The sequence below is a fragment of the Pteronotus mesoamericanus genome, unplaced genomic scaffold (assembly GCF_021234165.1).
Source record: "Pteronotus mesoamericanus isolate MK-2021 breed Mesoamerican mustached bat unplaced genomic scaffold, CSHL_Meso_final contig_272, whole genome shotgun sequence".
NCBI lineage: Eukaryota > Metazoa > Chordata > Mammalia > Chiroptera > Mormoopidae > Pteronotus > Pteronotus mesoamericanus.
In genome coordinates, this window is record NW_026555116.1 from 413484 (window position 1) to 427129 (window position 13646).

General features: G+C 40.1%; 1 gene segment (V, D, J or C); it reads left to right on the forward strand.

The window, feature by feature from the left end:
- The first annotated feature begins 2498 nt into the window (after positions 1 to 2498).
- Positions 2499 to 13646, forward strand: part of LOC129071910 (T cell receptor alpha variable 14/delta variable 4-like) — a 46722-nt gene continuing 35574 nt past the window's right edge. Inside the window, 1 exon segment of the V gene segment in view lies at positions 2499 to 2698. Coding sequence covers positions 2499 to 2698 — 200 coding nt within the window.

Below are 13646 nucleotides of genomic sequence, written 5' to 3' on the forward strand. Positions count from 1 at the left end.
ACAAACTTGACTTCAAAAAATAAAGTATATCATGGATAGTGAGACCATTCACTCTGTTTATTCCTACTTTGACTTCAGGTAGAGAAAGTTAGAGGCAAAATAACCAGGAAAAAGGGAGGAAGATGCTGCTTGTTCACAGAGATTTGACACAGTGTATAAGAAAACAGAAAGAAGTGATTATGAACCTAAACAGTAACTAGACCCAAATTTTCTGCTCACGTTGGAAGCTTGTCACTTGATCCAGGACAATGTAGCTGCCTTTGCTGAATTTGAGGAAAGTGCATTTTCCAAGAGGCTCCTTGAAAAAAAACACTTCCATGTTCAAAGACACATGGAAGTTAGTAGAGCTTGACATAAAAGACATCCTTTCCCCTATGAATGTTCATTGTTTGTCCTATGAATATTCGGTGTGTTTTGTTAAGTTAAATGGTGAGAGTAGGCAGCCCTTTTTTTTTTTTTTTTTGCTACTGTGACATCACAAGAAGACACCACAAGGAGAGAATGACCTCAGAATTTTGTGGCAATGGAGGCATTTTCCCATGCTGACTCCAGATGTACTTCATTGAGACCAGGACTGTCCTCTTAGTTCAGGGTTCCTGGTGGTTATTTTGTAAATTTGTATAGGACTGGCTGCATCATAAAACACCTGATATTTTTAACTTCCCAGACTTTAATCCTGGAGATTATGATTTTGTAAAGTGGAGAGATCTCCAAATGTGTACTCCATCACCAAATAACCTCTTTTTAAAAAAATTTTTACAAAAAATGTTTGAGTCAGACTAAGATATACCCAGAAGCAAGATCTCAGCAGACTGGGATAGATGTTTCGAGAATAAAAGTTTGCAGTTTCTTTTATGTGTTTGAGATTAAGAAGGGAAGGGAAGGAAGATTACATGAAGGAGGGAGAAAGCAAGGCAGGATTAGAACTACAGGATAGTTAAGGGTGAAATGGCTTGCTTCAGAGGTGTGTTAACTGAATGCACACACACAAAAACATGAACAAGACTTGCTTAAAGCAAAGACAAAAACTCTCACTAAAGAAGTTATGTCCCTGGGGTGAGACTACCTATCATGACCTTCCCAGTTAGGAATTTATGATCAGATCATCCCAAGTAACTCATCTAAAAAAGGTTTCACCCTCGCTATAAAATGTTTCTGTTCATCAGCAGGCATGTCTCTACCAACCGTAAAAGCTGAGATTCAGCCCATTCTTTTGTCTTGGGAGGCAAATCCATATTATGCATGTGGATTCATGTGGCAAGAAGTAATTTTGTTGAACCATGTTGAGCAATATAATGGCCAAATGGGTATGGGCAGAGAGCATACTTGAGGCATAACTTCTATTAAAAGTGTAGAACATTTTGCCTGATGCGCTTAGGCCAACTGGATTATCTGAGAATCATTATAATCCTAAGGAAGGAGAAAGTGATACCAGATAATATTATAGGAATTCAATAATTTGAATTTTATGTTTCTCCAATGGTAAGAGTTACATATTTTTTCACATTTAAGCAATGTATATGTAATATAGAATTTCTTTTATTCTCTGGAAAGCTTTTATTAAATTGTGTTTCTTTCAATGGATGTCTAAGCCAAGTCGTGTTTCAAGTAGCAGAAATTCCTCAAAGAAAGACCATCACTTATTTATCCATTTTTGGACTTAAGAAATATTTTTCATCACTTGCTGAGAATGTCCAACATTGTAGGTGTGGAAATAAAGTGGTGAAAAATGGTTCTCTGAGATACCAAAAAATCTACTAATAGTTAAACATGTTGTCTTATTATACATCTGATTTTATGCTACACATTGCTTATATAGTATTTCAGTGACTCACAAGGTGGCTAAACATGGCTAAATAAGAAAAAGTTAAATTGAATTCTTTTCGGAAATGTCATGGTATGAAGCTTCCAAGTCAGGCAGTGTGCTCGGCAAAAAAAGCTTATAAAATACAAACTATTCTTTTGATTTTGAAAGGACCATCTGTCAGTTAACAGGTGTCCTTAAAAAAACAAACAAAAAGAAAGGCAAGAGGTGAAGATATAAGGCTAACTTTTGAAAGAACAGGTTAACATTCCTACGAGTTTAGTTCTTACCCACAGGGGGGCGCATTTTGCTAACAGACCCACATGTCCTGAGCTCACACTCCTCCTTTCACTCTGACCTCAAATTAACCATTCCTCACACTCAGAAGTCAAGACCGAAGGACACCAGAGCCTCTAAGAATGAACTCTTCTGCAGGATCAGTGATTTGGCTGTTCTTAATGTTTGGTAAGTAAAAGGCACAAAAAACTTAAAGTCTTTCTTTTCATTATGTTGGAAATCTTTAACCATGATTTTCTCTAAGGGGTAAATATCCAGTTCATGCTCAAGGTAACCAGAATCATTATTGTTATTTTTTTCAGGAAGAAGCAATGGAGACTTGGTGACCCAGACAGAAGGCCCAGTGACTGTCTCAGAAGAGGATTCCCTGACTGTGAACTGCTCCTATGAATCCGCAATGTACCCCACTCTCTTCTGGTATGTTCAGTATCCTGGAGAACGTCCACAGGTCCTGCTGAAAGCTGCAACGGTCACTGAAAAGGGAAGCAACAAAGGTTTTGAAGCCTCATACCGCAGAAAACCAAATTCCTTCAACTTGGAGAAACGCTCACCCCACGTGTCAGATTCGGCAACATACTACTGTGTTCAGATGACACAGTGACAGAAACTGCAGGAGGAGCTGAGCACAAACTCTGAGACATAATGAGAAATATGGATGCTGGGTGTCTGACCTGATGATCCACTCTAGTTTAGGGACCAGGATCTAGTGTACTATTGTTGTCACCCATCATTCAGCCCAGGCACTCTTGCTGCTATGAAAGTCACCCAAATGAACTCCAGGAAAGGAGTTCATTTTGACAGGAGTTCATCTTGTTCACAGGAAAGAACAAGAAGTAAAAAGGCCTCATATGAGGAACTTTGATGGGGAGAGTGAAAACAGTGTCTGTCACCATAGTTTCTTAATCACGGCTGAAATTTGTGGTTCTGCATGTCTAAATCTTGAATGAAAGAAATAATCTATGTGTTCATCCTTGCATAGCACAGTAGCCCCCTGGCTGGTCCCAAGTTATCCAGGAAAATACTGGATTTAGAGACAAACCTGTAACAGATGAGGTTGCAAATGTCTCCTTGATAAGCTGGGGCTGGAAAACAAGATTTCTAGGGAAACGTCAGCCCAGGAAGTCATAGATCCTGAAAGAAAGAAAGAAATACAAGAATGAAAGGAGGAGGAGGAGAGAGCATTACACACAAACACTCATATGGGAGGAGAAGAAGGAACATTTCTTACAGTTCTCTTGGGGAATTTACATGTCAGGCATAGGGTGATGTTCTCTGTGCACATTCAAGCAAAAGTTTTATATTTCTGTAATAAGAATAGTATCTTCATCACAGTAAAATATTTTCAAACATATGTTAGCTTAATAAATGAGTAGGAAAAGTTATTACTGCTACCACAAAAAGCTACCAATTTTTTCATTAAACGAATTTATTCAATGCAAAATTGTTTGTGTCTACTCTGTGCCAGATAATAATCTAAAAAAATAGTTTTGCGGAATAAACAAAATTTGCTGCCCTAATAGAGTTCATATCTTAATATAGGCCTTACTCCATGTCTGCAATATTCATCAGAACATTTAAATCTCTCAGAGATTGTTGTATACTACTATGCCCATTGTGAATACAAAGATGTGAGGCACAAAGAGTTTAAGTCATTTATTCATGATCACATTGGTACTTAGGAGAACAGCCAGGACTCAAATGCAGGTTCTCAATGCACATGTCTTAAGTATTAGTCTAGAGCATTATATGGATGTATATATAGAGCCCTTAGCCAAGTAATGAGGAGGATTCTGAACCAGAAGTTAATGAGAAATTTTGAGCAATTGCAGATTAACTCTAAAATGTTCATGTTGTCTTTCTGTTCATACATACAACTGACACTTTGAGTAGATATAAATGTATCCAGTAGAGCCAAGTCTGTTGTGTGATGAGCCAGGCAGTCAACTTGAGTCTGCCTTTCATGTGGCAGAAGGAATATAGGACAGACAAGGTGGACTTGGATGGAGCCCTGTGCAATGTCCTTGAGTGAAGAAGCATGGAGATGCATCCAGGAGCCTCCTAGGTTTTTCTGGCTTCATTTTTGTTGTGAGACAGTGGAGAGTTTAGGGAAGTTAACACAAAAAGTTTAAGGTACATTTTCCTTAGAATTTGGGACATTGGAACAGGAAGAATAAAAAAAAGTTGTATTTTAGTTCACTTGGGACAATTTTTGGGAATATTAGAAGGGATACAGGTTGATAAGCATAAAGACCAGATGACCAGTCTTGTAGGTGTGGCATTTGCCTTTTATTAATTTATAATTGTAGTTCAATAAACTGCACATAAAGTGTACAATTTGATCAGTTTTAACACTCCGCAATCAAGGTAATGGGCACTTCTAATACTCACAAAGGGTTTCTCTTGCCCTTTGCTATCCCTCCCTCTCTCTGCTTCAGACCTGAGGGAATCATCTTCTGTCCAGTTCAATAGATTACTTTGCATGAATCTAGACATTGTATTTTAGTATTGTTTTTCTGTTTGGCCCATCTCTAATTTTTGTTCTCTTATTTTTTCCTGGCTGTTTTTGGATTACTGGGATACTTTTTAATATTCCCTTTTACATATTGGTTTTTGGTTGTATCTCTTTGTACTGTTTTGAATGGTTCTAGATTTTACAACATACATGAGTACTATTCAGAGTCCACTGAAGGTTACTATTGCATTATTTCATGTAAAATGTTGAAATCTTGCACCAAATGTTTCTTTATTCACAAGTACTGAGATTTGTTTTAATAGTTGACTTATATTATATCTACATACATTGAAAACACCACCACAAATAGCTGTGTATATTTTAAAACTTAAAGAAAGAATAAGAAATCCTTTCTATTTATCAGTGATTTATCATTTCCTGTGTTTTCTCTTCATTCCTGAAGATTCAAGTTTTCCTGATTCCAGGAATGTGTCTGAAATGTTGCATTTTTCTTCAAACTTGAAAATCTCTCTTGAACTTTTTTTTTAGAACATGTCTATATTTTTTAGTTGCCTTTGACTATAAATCTCTTTATTTCATCTTTATTTTGGGAAGATTCTCCTTTGGATCTGTAGTTTTGTATTGATGGTATTTTTTGCACTTTATCTTAATTAATCAATGAAATTTTTATGGAGGTAACATTGGTTAATATTATTTTACAGCTTTCATGTGTACAACATTATAATCTGCTAGCTGTATACACCATATATGCTCACCACCAAAGTCTAGTTTCCATCAGTCATTATACATTTGACTCATTTTACCCATTATTCCCTTCCTTCATACCCCCTTACTAGTGGTAACCACCAATATGTTGCCTATATCTGTGAGTTTGTTTTTGTTTTGTTTGTGTCTGTTTCTTTTTATATATCTATTTATTTATATAATATATATATTCTACATGTGAATGAAATCATACAATTTTTGTCTTTTTCACTTTGTAAAATACCATTAAGGCCCACCCTTGTTTTTGCAAATAGGAATATTCCATCTTTTTTTATGGTTTTAGAAATTGTTTTATTTGATATTATCTTTTTTTTTAAAATTAATTTATTTACTTTTTAAATACATTTGTCTCTGCCTTCCCCCCACCTCTTTCCCTTGCCCCCTCCCACCTTCCCTCCCTCAGCTCTTCCCCTTTGGTTTTGTCCATGAGTCCTTGCTATATGTTCCTTGACTTTCCCCTTCCCTTCCCTTTCCCTGCCTCCCCTTCCCTCTTGTCTCTGTTGATTTCTTTTCCTTTCAGTGTTGCTGGTCATATTTTCCTCGCTTCTTTGCATTGTTGGTTAGGTTCCGCTTATAGGTGAGATCATATGGTATTTGTCTTTCGCCCCCTGGCTTATTTCGCTTAGCATGATGCTCTCCAGTTCCATCCATGCTGTCGCAAAGTTTAGTACTTCTTTTTTTCTTTCTGCTGCGTAGTATTCCATTGTGTATATGTACCACAATTTTCTGATCCAATCATCTACTAATGGGCATTTAGGTTGCTTCCAACACTTGGCTATTGTAAATTGTGCTGCTATGAACATTGGGGTGCATAGGTTCTTTTGTATTGGCGTTTTGGTGTTCTCAGGGTATAGTCCCAGCAGGGGAATCGCTGGATCAAAAGGCAGTTCCATTTTCAGCTTTCTGAGGAAATTCCACACTGCTTTCCATAGTGGCTGCACCAGTCTGCATTCCCACCAACAGTGGACTAGGGTTCCCTTTTCTCCACAGCCTCGCCAGCACCTGTTGTTTGTGGATCTGTTTATGATGGCCATTCTGACCGGTGTGAGGTGGTACCTCATGGTGGTTTTGATCTGCATTTCTCTGATGGCTAGTGATGCAGAGCATCCTTTCAAATGCCTCTGGTCCCTCTGTATCTCCTCCTTAGAAAAGCATCTGCCCAAGTCCTTTGCCCATTTTTTTATTGGATCGTTTGTCTTCTTGGAGTAAAGTCGAGTGAGTTCTTTGTATATCTTGGAGATCAAACCTCTATCTGATGTATCATTAGCAAATATATTTTCCCAAATGGTTGGCTCCCTTTTCATTTTGCTGATGTTTTCTTTAGCCGTGCAGAAGCTTCTTATTTTGATGAGGTCCCACTTGTTTATTCTTTCCTTTATGTCCCTTGCTTTAGGAGACATATCAGTGAAAAAATTGCTGCGTGGGATATCTGAGAGTTTCCTGCCAATGTTCTCCTCTAGGACTTTGATGGTGTTGCGACTTATATTTAAGTCTTTTATCCATCTTCAGTTTATTTTTGTGTATGGTGTCATCTGATGATCCAATTCCAATTTTTTGCATGTAGCCATCCAGCTCTCCCAACACCATTTGTTGAAGAGGCTGTTATTGCCCCATTTTATGCTTCTGCCCCCTTTGTCGAATATTAGATGTCCATAGAGACCTGGGCTTATTTCTGGGCTTTCTATTCTGTTCCACTGGTCTATGGGTCTGTTCTTGTGCCAGTACCAGATTGTTTTCAGTATGGTGGCTTTGTAGTAGAGTTTGATGTCCGGTATTGTGATCCCTCCTACTTTGTGTTTCTTTCTCAAAATTGCTGTGGCTATTCGGGGTCGTTTATGGTTCCATATAAATTTTTGAAATGTCTGTTCTATTTCTGTGAAATACGTCATTGGTATCTTAATAGGGATGGCGTTGAATCTATAAATTGCTTTGGGTAGTATGGACATTTTAAGGATATTAATTCTTCCAATCCATGTGCACGGTATATGCTTCCATTTATTTGTGTCTTCCTTAATTTCTTTTTTCAATGTTGTATAGTTTTCTGCATACAGGTCTTTTGTGTCTTTGGTTAAATTTATCCCTAGGTACTTTATCTTTTTTCGTGCTATATCGAATGGTATATTTTTCCTGATTCTTCTTCTTCTATTGCATTGCTGGTGTACAAAAACGCCTTTGATTTCTGAATGTTGACTTTGTATCCTTCTGTTTTGCCAAATTCACTTATTAGGTTGAGGAGTTTTTTGGTAGAGTCTACAGGGTTCTCTATGTACACTATCATGTCATCTGCAAACAATGATAGTTTTACTTCCTCCTTTCCTATTTGGATGCCTTTTATCTCTTTCTCTTGTCTGACCGCTGTGGCTAGGACTTCCAATACGATGTTGAAAAGAAGCGGTGAGAGCGGACATCCTTGTTGTGTTCCCGATCCTAGTGGGAAAGCTTTCAGTTTTTGCCCGTTGAGTATGATATTGGCTGTAGGTTTTTCATATATGGCCTTTATTACGTTGAGGAATGCCCCATTTATTCCCATTTTGCTGAGTGTCTTGATCATAAATGGGTGCTGTACCTTGTCAAATGCTTTTTCTGCATCTATCGAGATGATCATGTGGTTTTTGTCTTTTCTTTGATTTCTGTGGTGTATCACGTTTACTGATTTGCGTATATTGAACCATCCCTGCATCCCTGGGATGAATCCCACTTGATCATGATGGATAATCTTTTGAATGTGTTGCTGGATGCGGTTTGCCAATATTTTGTTGAGGATTTTAGCATCTATGTTCATCAGCGAAATTGGCCTGTAGTTTTCTTTCTTTGTTGGGTCTTTATCTGGTTTTGGGATCAGGGTGATGCTGGCCTCATAGAAGGAGTCTGGCAGTCTTCCCTCCTCTTGGATTTTTTGGAATAGTCTGAGAAGGACAGGGGTTAGCTCTTCCTTAAATGTTTTGTAAAATTCTCCTGGGAAACCGTCTGGCCCTGGGCTTTTGTGTGCTGGGAGTTTCTTGATTACTGCTTCAATTTCCCCAACTGTTATCGGTCTGTTCAAGCTTTCTGTTTCTTCCTTCTTCAGTGTTGGAAGATTATACTTTTCTAAAAATTTGTCCATTTCATCAAGATTTTCAAATTTCTTGGCATATAATTGTTCATAATAGTTTCTGATAATCCTTTGTATTTCTGTGGTATCAGTTGTTATTTCTCCTCTTTCGTTTCTGATATTATTAATTTGGGTCCTCTCCCTTTTATGTCTTGATGAGTCTGCTTAATGGCTTGTCAATTTTATTTATCTTCTCAAAGAACCAGCTTCTGGATTGGTTGATCCTCTGAATTGTTCTTTTTGTCTCTATGTCATTCAGTTCTGCTCTAATCTTGACTATTTCCTTCCTTCTACTTGCTCTGGGATTTATTTGTTGTTGTTTCTCCAGTTCTTGAAGTTGTAGTGTTAGGTATTTTATTTGAAATGTTTCTATCTTTTTAAGGTAAGCCTGTATTGCTATGAACTTCCCTCTCAGGACCGCCTTTGCTGTGTCCCATAGGTTTTGGACAGTTGTCTGTTCATTTTCATTTGTTTCCAGAAATTTTTTGAATTCTTCTCTTATCTCATTATTGACCCATTCATTGTTTAATAGTGTACTGTTCAGTCTCCATGAGTTTCCAAGTTTTTGAAGTTTCTCTTTGAGTTTGATTTCGAGTTTCAAGGCCTTGTGGTCTGAGAAAAAGTTTGGTATTATTTCAATTTTCCTGAATTTACTGAGGCTTGCTTTGTGTCCTATCATGTGGTCTATCTTTGAAAAACTGCCATGAGCAGCAGAAAAGAATGTGTATTTTTCTTCTTTGGGATGTAAGATTCTATATATGTCAGTTAAGGCTCTTTGATTCAGTGTTTCATTCAGCGCCACGATATGTTTATTAATGTTTTGTTTGGAAGATCTGTCCATTTTTGACAGTGGGGTGTTGAAATCCCCTACTATCAGTGTGTTGCTATCTATATCTTTTTTTGAAGTCATCCAACAATTTCCTTATAAACTTGGGGGCTCCTATATTGGGAGCAAAGAAGTTTACAATGTTGATGTCTTCTTGATAGATTCTTCCTTTAAGTATGATAAAGTGCCCCTCTGGGTCTCTCTTTATGGCCTTTGCTTTGAAATCGACTTTGTCTGATACAAGTATGGCAACGCCAGCCTTTTTCTCATGTCCATTTGCTTGGAATATTATTTTCCATCCCTTTACTTTCAATCTGTGTAGGTCTTTTGCTCTGAGGTGGGTCTCTTGTAGGCAGCATATGTGTGGGTCATGTTTTCTTATCCATTCAGCTACCCTGTGTCTTTTGATTGGGGCATTTAGTCCATTCACATTGAGAGATATTACTGATAGAAACTTACTCATCTTTTCTCTTTGTACTTGTGTTCCTCTCTGTCTCATTCTTTTCCTTCATCTGCTTAAACCAGTCCCCTGAGCATATCTTGGAGTGCTAGTTTGGTAGAGATGTATTCTTTCAGCTTTCTTTTGTCTGGGAAACTCTGTATTTCTCCTTCTATTTTAATGGAGAGCCTAGCTGGGTAGAGCAGCCTTGGCTGTAGGCCCTTGCTTTTCATGGCTTGGAATATTTGTTGCCATTCCCTTCTGGCTTGTAGTGTTTCTGTTGAGAAGTCAGCTCCTAGGCGGATCGGGGCCCCCTTATATGTTACTTTCTCCTTCTCCCTTGCTGCCTTGAGGATTCTCTCTTTGTCTTTGACATTTGCCATTTTAATGATGATGTGTCTTGGAGTGGACCTCCTTGGGTCCTTCTTGAGTGGGGTCCTCTGTGCCTCCTGGATCCATGAGAGCCTTTCTCTCCTCAAATTAGGGAAATTTTCCATCATTACTTTTTCGAGGAGGTTCTCTATTCCTTGCTCCTCTTCTTCTCCTTCTGGTATCCCTATTATATGGATATTATTGCGTTTCAGGTTGTCCTGCATTTCCCTAAATGCTTCTTCATTCTTTTTGAGCCGTTTTTCCATTTCTTGTTCTTTCTGGGAGCTTTTTTCTACCTTGTCCTCCATCTCACTGATTCGATCCTCAGCTTCATCCAGCCTGCTTTGGATTCCTTCTACTGTGTTCTTCAATTCAGAAATGGTATTCTTCATATCCTCTTGTGTCTTCTTGATAGTTTCTATGTCCTTTTCCAGGCTGATATAGTTTGCTGTAAGATCCTGATAGTTTCTCTGCAGTTTCTCATAGTTATCTTTGAGCTGGCTGAGCTCATTGAGCTTCCTTAGAACCATTGTTTTAAATTCCATATCTGATAGTTCCCTTGCCTCTATTTCATTGAGCTCTCTCTGTGGGGAGTCCCCTTTTCCACTCATTTGGGGGGGAACTTCTTTTTCTTCCCATTTTTGTGAGAGTCTGTTAAGTATTTTTGTCCTTTACTTTTCTTTCTGGGCTTGCCTCTGATGATGTCAGTTGTTGACCCTATAGGGCCTTGGGTTGTTTGTTTGAGCCTTTCAGGAGTCTAATGCCTGTGTCTGACTCCTGCTTGGAGCAGCTCTGTGACCCCTTCGGTCAGGGCTGGGCTATTTTTTGGGGATCTCTCTGCGCTCTCACGAGAGCTCCTTGAGCGCGTTCCCAGCGCGGCAGGGTCCCCCACCTGCCTGGGCTTGCATGTGTTTGCCCCAGACCAGGGGGGCTTATTCGCGACCTCCCGTGCTCATCTGGCCTCCCTGGCACGCGAGCTTCGCGGCACTGGTCAGTTTAGGGTCTTCTATTGTGTGTTTTCCCCGCTTTTGGCTCTTTGGGTGCGTTGCTTGCCCTCGCCAAATGGGGACTACGGAAATGGGAGGAAATCAGCTCTAGGACTCTCCGGTTAATCCTGTTTCTGGTCTCTCCTCCAGGGACTCTGGGCAGCTCTACTTATTTTGTGGGCCGCTCCGCAATCGCGGCGGGTAGGTCAATTTACGCCTGCCCTTGCCCCTCTGTGCACTCCCTCGCAGGCCATATGGGTGCCAGTCTGTGTGAGGCCTTGCCGGCAGGTGCAAGCGTTTGCCAGCCCGCGCGGGTTACACACACGCTCGCCAACCCTCGCCAGTCACTCGGCGCAAGTGTGCGCGCCTGCTCTGGGTGTTTTGGGGGTGTCTATGTTTGCTTTTCGGCTTTTGGCTCTTTGGGGGTGTGGCCTCTTCCCGCGCAATGGAGACTTCGGCAAAGAGAAGGAGTCGGGACTCCCCGGTTCCTCCTCCCGTTCTTTCCCCAATGCCTCCGTTTCTAATCTCCCCTCAGGGGCCTCTGGGCAGTTCTGTGACCCCTTCGGCCAAGGATCCAACCCCTGTGCGGACTGCGTTTCAATCGCAGGCAGTCTGGTTCATGCGCACCCCGCTTCTGCCTCTTTGGGGTCGCGCCTTTCCAGCCCACAACGGAGACTACCAAACGGGGAGGGAGTCGGGACTCCCCGGTTCCTCCTCCGGTTCTTTCCCCAACGCCTCTGTCTCCAGTCTCTCCTCAAGGCTCTCCCAGCCAGTCTGCACTCAGCCCCGCAGCTCACACGTGTATAAGCTGTGTGCGGAGCGCACAAAAGGCAGGTTAATTGATTCCCTTATGCCTGAGCGAGATGGTAGCTGCAGAGTGGGAAGTGCATTATCTCCCGGGCTCTACCGGCCGCAGAGTCAGTTCTCCTCACAAAGTTTTCCTCACCAGTCTTTCCCAGGCACCAGCCCACCCTGCTGCCGCCTGTACCCAGCGATCAAGGAGGGTGGCTGCCGCTGCAACTTTTGCGTTTGCCCTTTAAATGTCTCTTTGCATCCCCAGCCACCTGTCTCTGGCAGAGAGCGCCCCTAAGCTTTTTGGGGTTGCATTTTGTCTGTATTTTCTCGGCTTTAGCTGCTGTAGTTTAGGGGTTCCTGTTTATGATTCAGACCCCGTTCTTCTCGGGGGGACGCTAACTGGCCGTTTCAATGTCCCTCTGGTGCCAGTGCCCATGCGCACCCAGCCCACCCTCTCGAGCCTCCACTGCAATTCTCACCCGTTGGGATGTGTGAGAGTCGAATCCACTGTCCGCGGCACCAAGGCTCCTCTCCCACTATTGCTCCACTGCTTTCCAGGTGATTCGAAAGGGTCTTCTTAATAAAATGAAGACTATTTAAGAGAGACTCTCCAGTGACCTATCATCAGCCTGATCTCCAGTCGGTGTGTTCTGGGAGGCAGCAGGTCAGTGTTTCTCTCTCTCAGTGATGTTTCTCTCTCTTGATATTATCTTTTTATGCCTGAGAAATATTCTATTTTGTGTGTATATATATCACATTTTCTATCTATTAATTTGTTGATAGGCACTAAGATCGTTTTTCACTCTTTGGTTGTTGTAAATATTGCTTCAATAAATATAGGGGTAAGCTTTTCAATAAAATGCATTCTTTGGATAAATATGCAGAAGTGTTGTCACAGGATCATATGGTAGTCTTATTCTTAATTTTCTGAGGAATCTTCACACTGTTTCCCATAGTGGCTGCACAAATAACAATTCCACCATATTTTTTCACTTTAAATATGCTATTTTACTGTCTCTATGTTGTCACTGTCTCTATGTTTTATGATAAGAAATCCATGGTCAGTAAAATACTTACTCTTACACACATATATGTGTTTTTTCCAGCCAAGAAAGTTATGTGTACATTATTTTACATATATAATATTATATAATCTTTGGGCGAGAGTAGTTTAATTATGATGGGTTTAGGTGTATATTTCTATGATTTTCCTGTTGTAGATTTACCAATGTTCTTGAATTTGTAAATTTCTGTCTTTCATCAAATTGGTCATGTTTTTGTACATTCTTTTTAAAAATATGTTTTAGGCCCAAATCTGTTTCTTTTACTTTCTTTAAGAGTTTACAATTACAAACATTTTATTTTTTAAATCAGACGTTCTTTAATATTTAATTTCAGTACAGAGGAATTAGACCATTCACAAATGACAGAAGATCTGTCACTTTAAGGCTTTGTGGCCTGCCTAAGGCACACGTTAGGTGTGAAATATCTAGTTTTCTAGAAATGCTACTTTAATGAATGTCCATTCGATGAATTTAACTCAATGACAGTTTCCTTTTTTTAAAGTATATCTTATTGATTATGCTATTACAATTGTCACAATTTTTCTCCCTTTGCCCCCCTGTGCCTGGTACTGGCCTTCCCTCCAGCAATCACCCCCTCATTTCATGTCCTCAAGTCAAGCATATAAGTTCTTTGGCGTCTCCATTTCCTATACTATTCTTAACCTCCTCCAGTCTATTTTGCACCTACAAATCATGCCTCTTAATTCCTGTATCTTCCCCTGCACCTGTTCTCC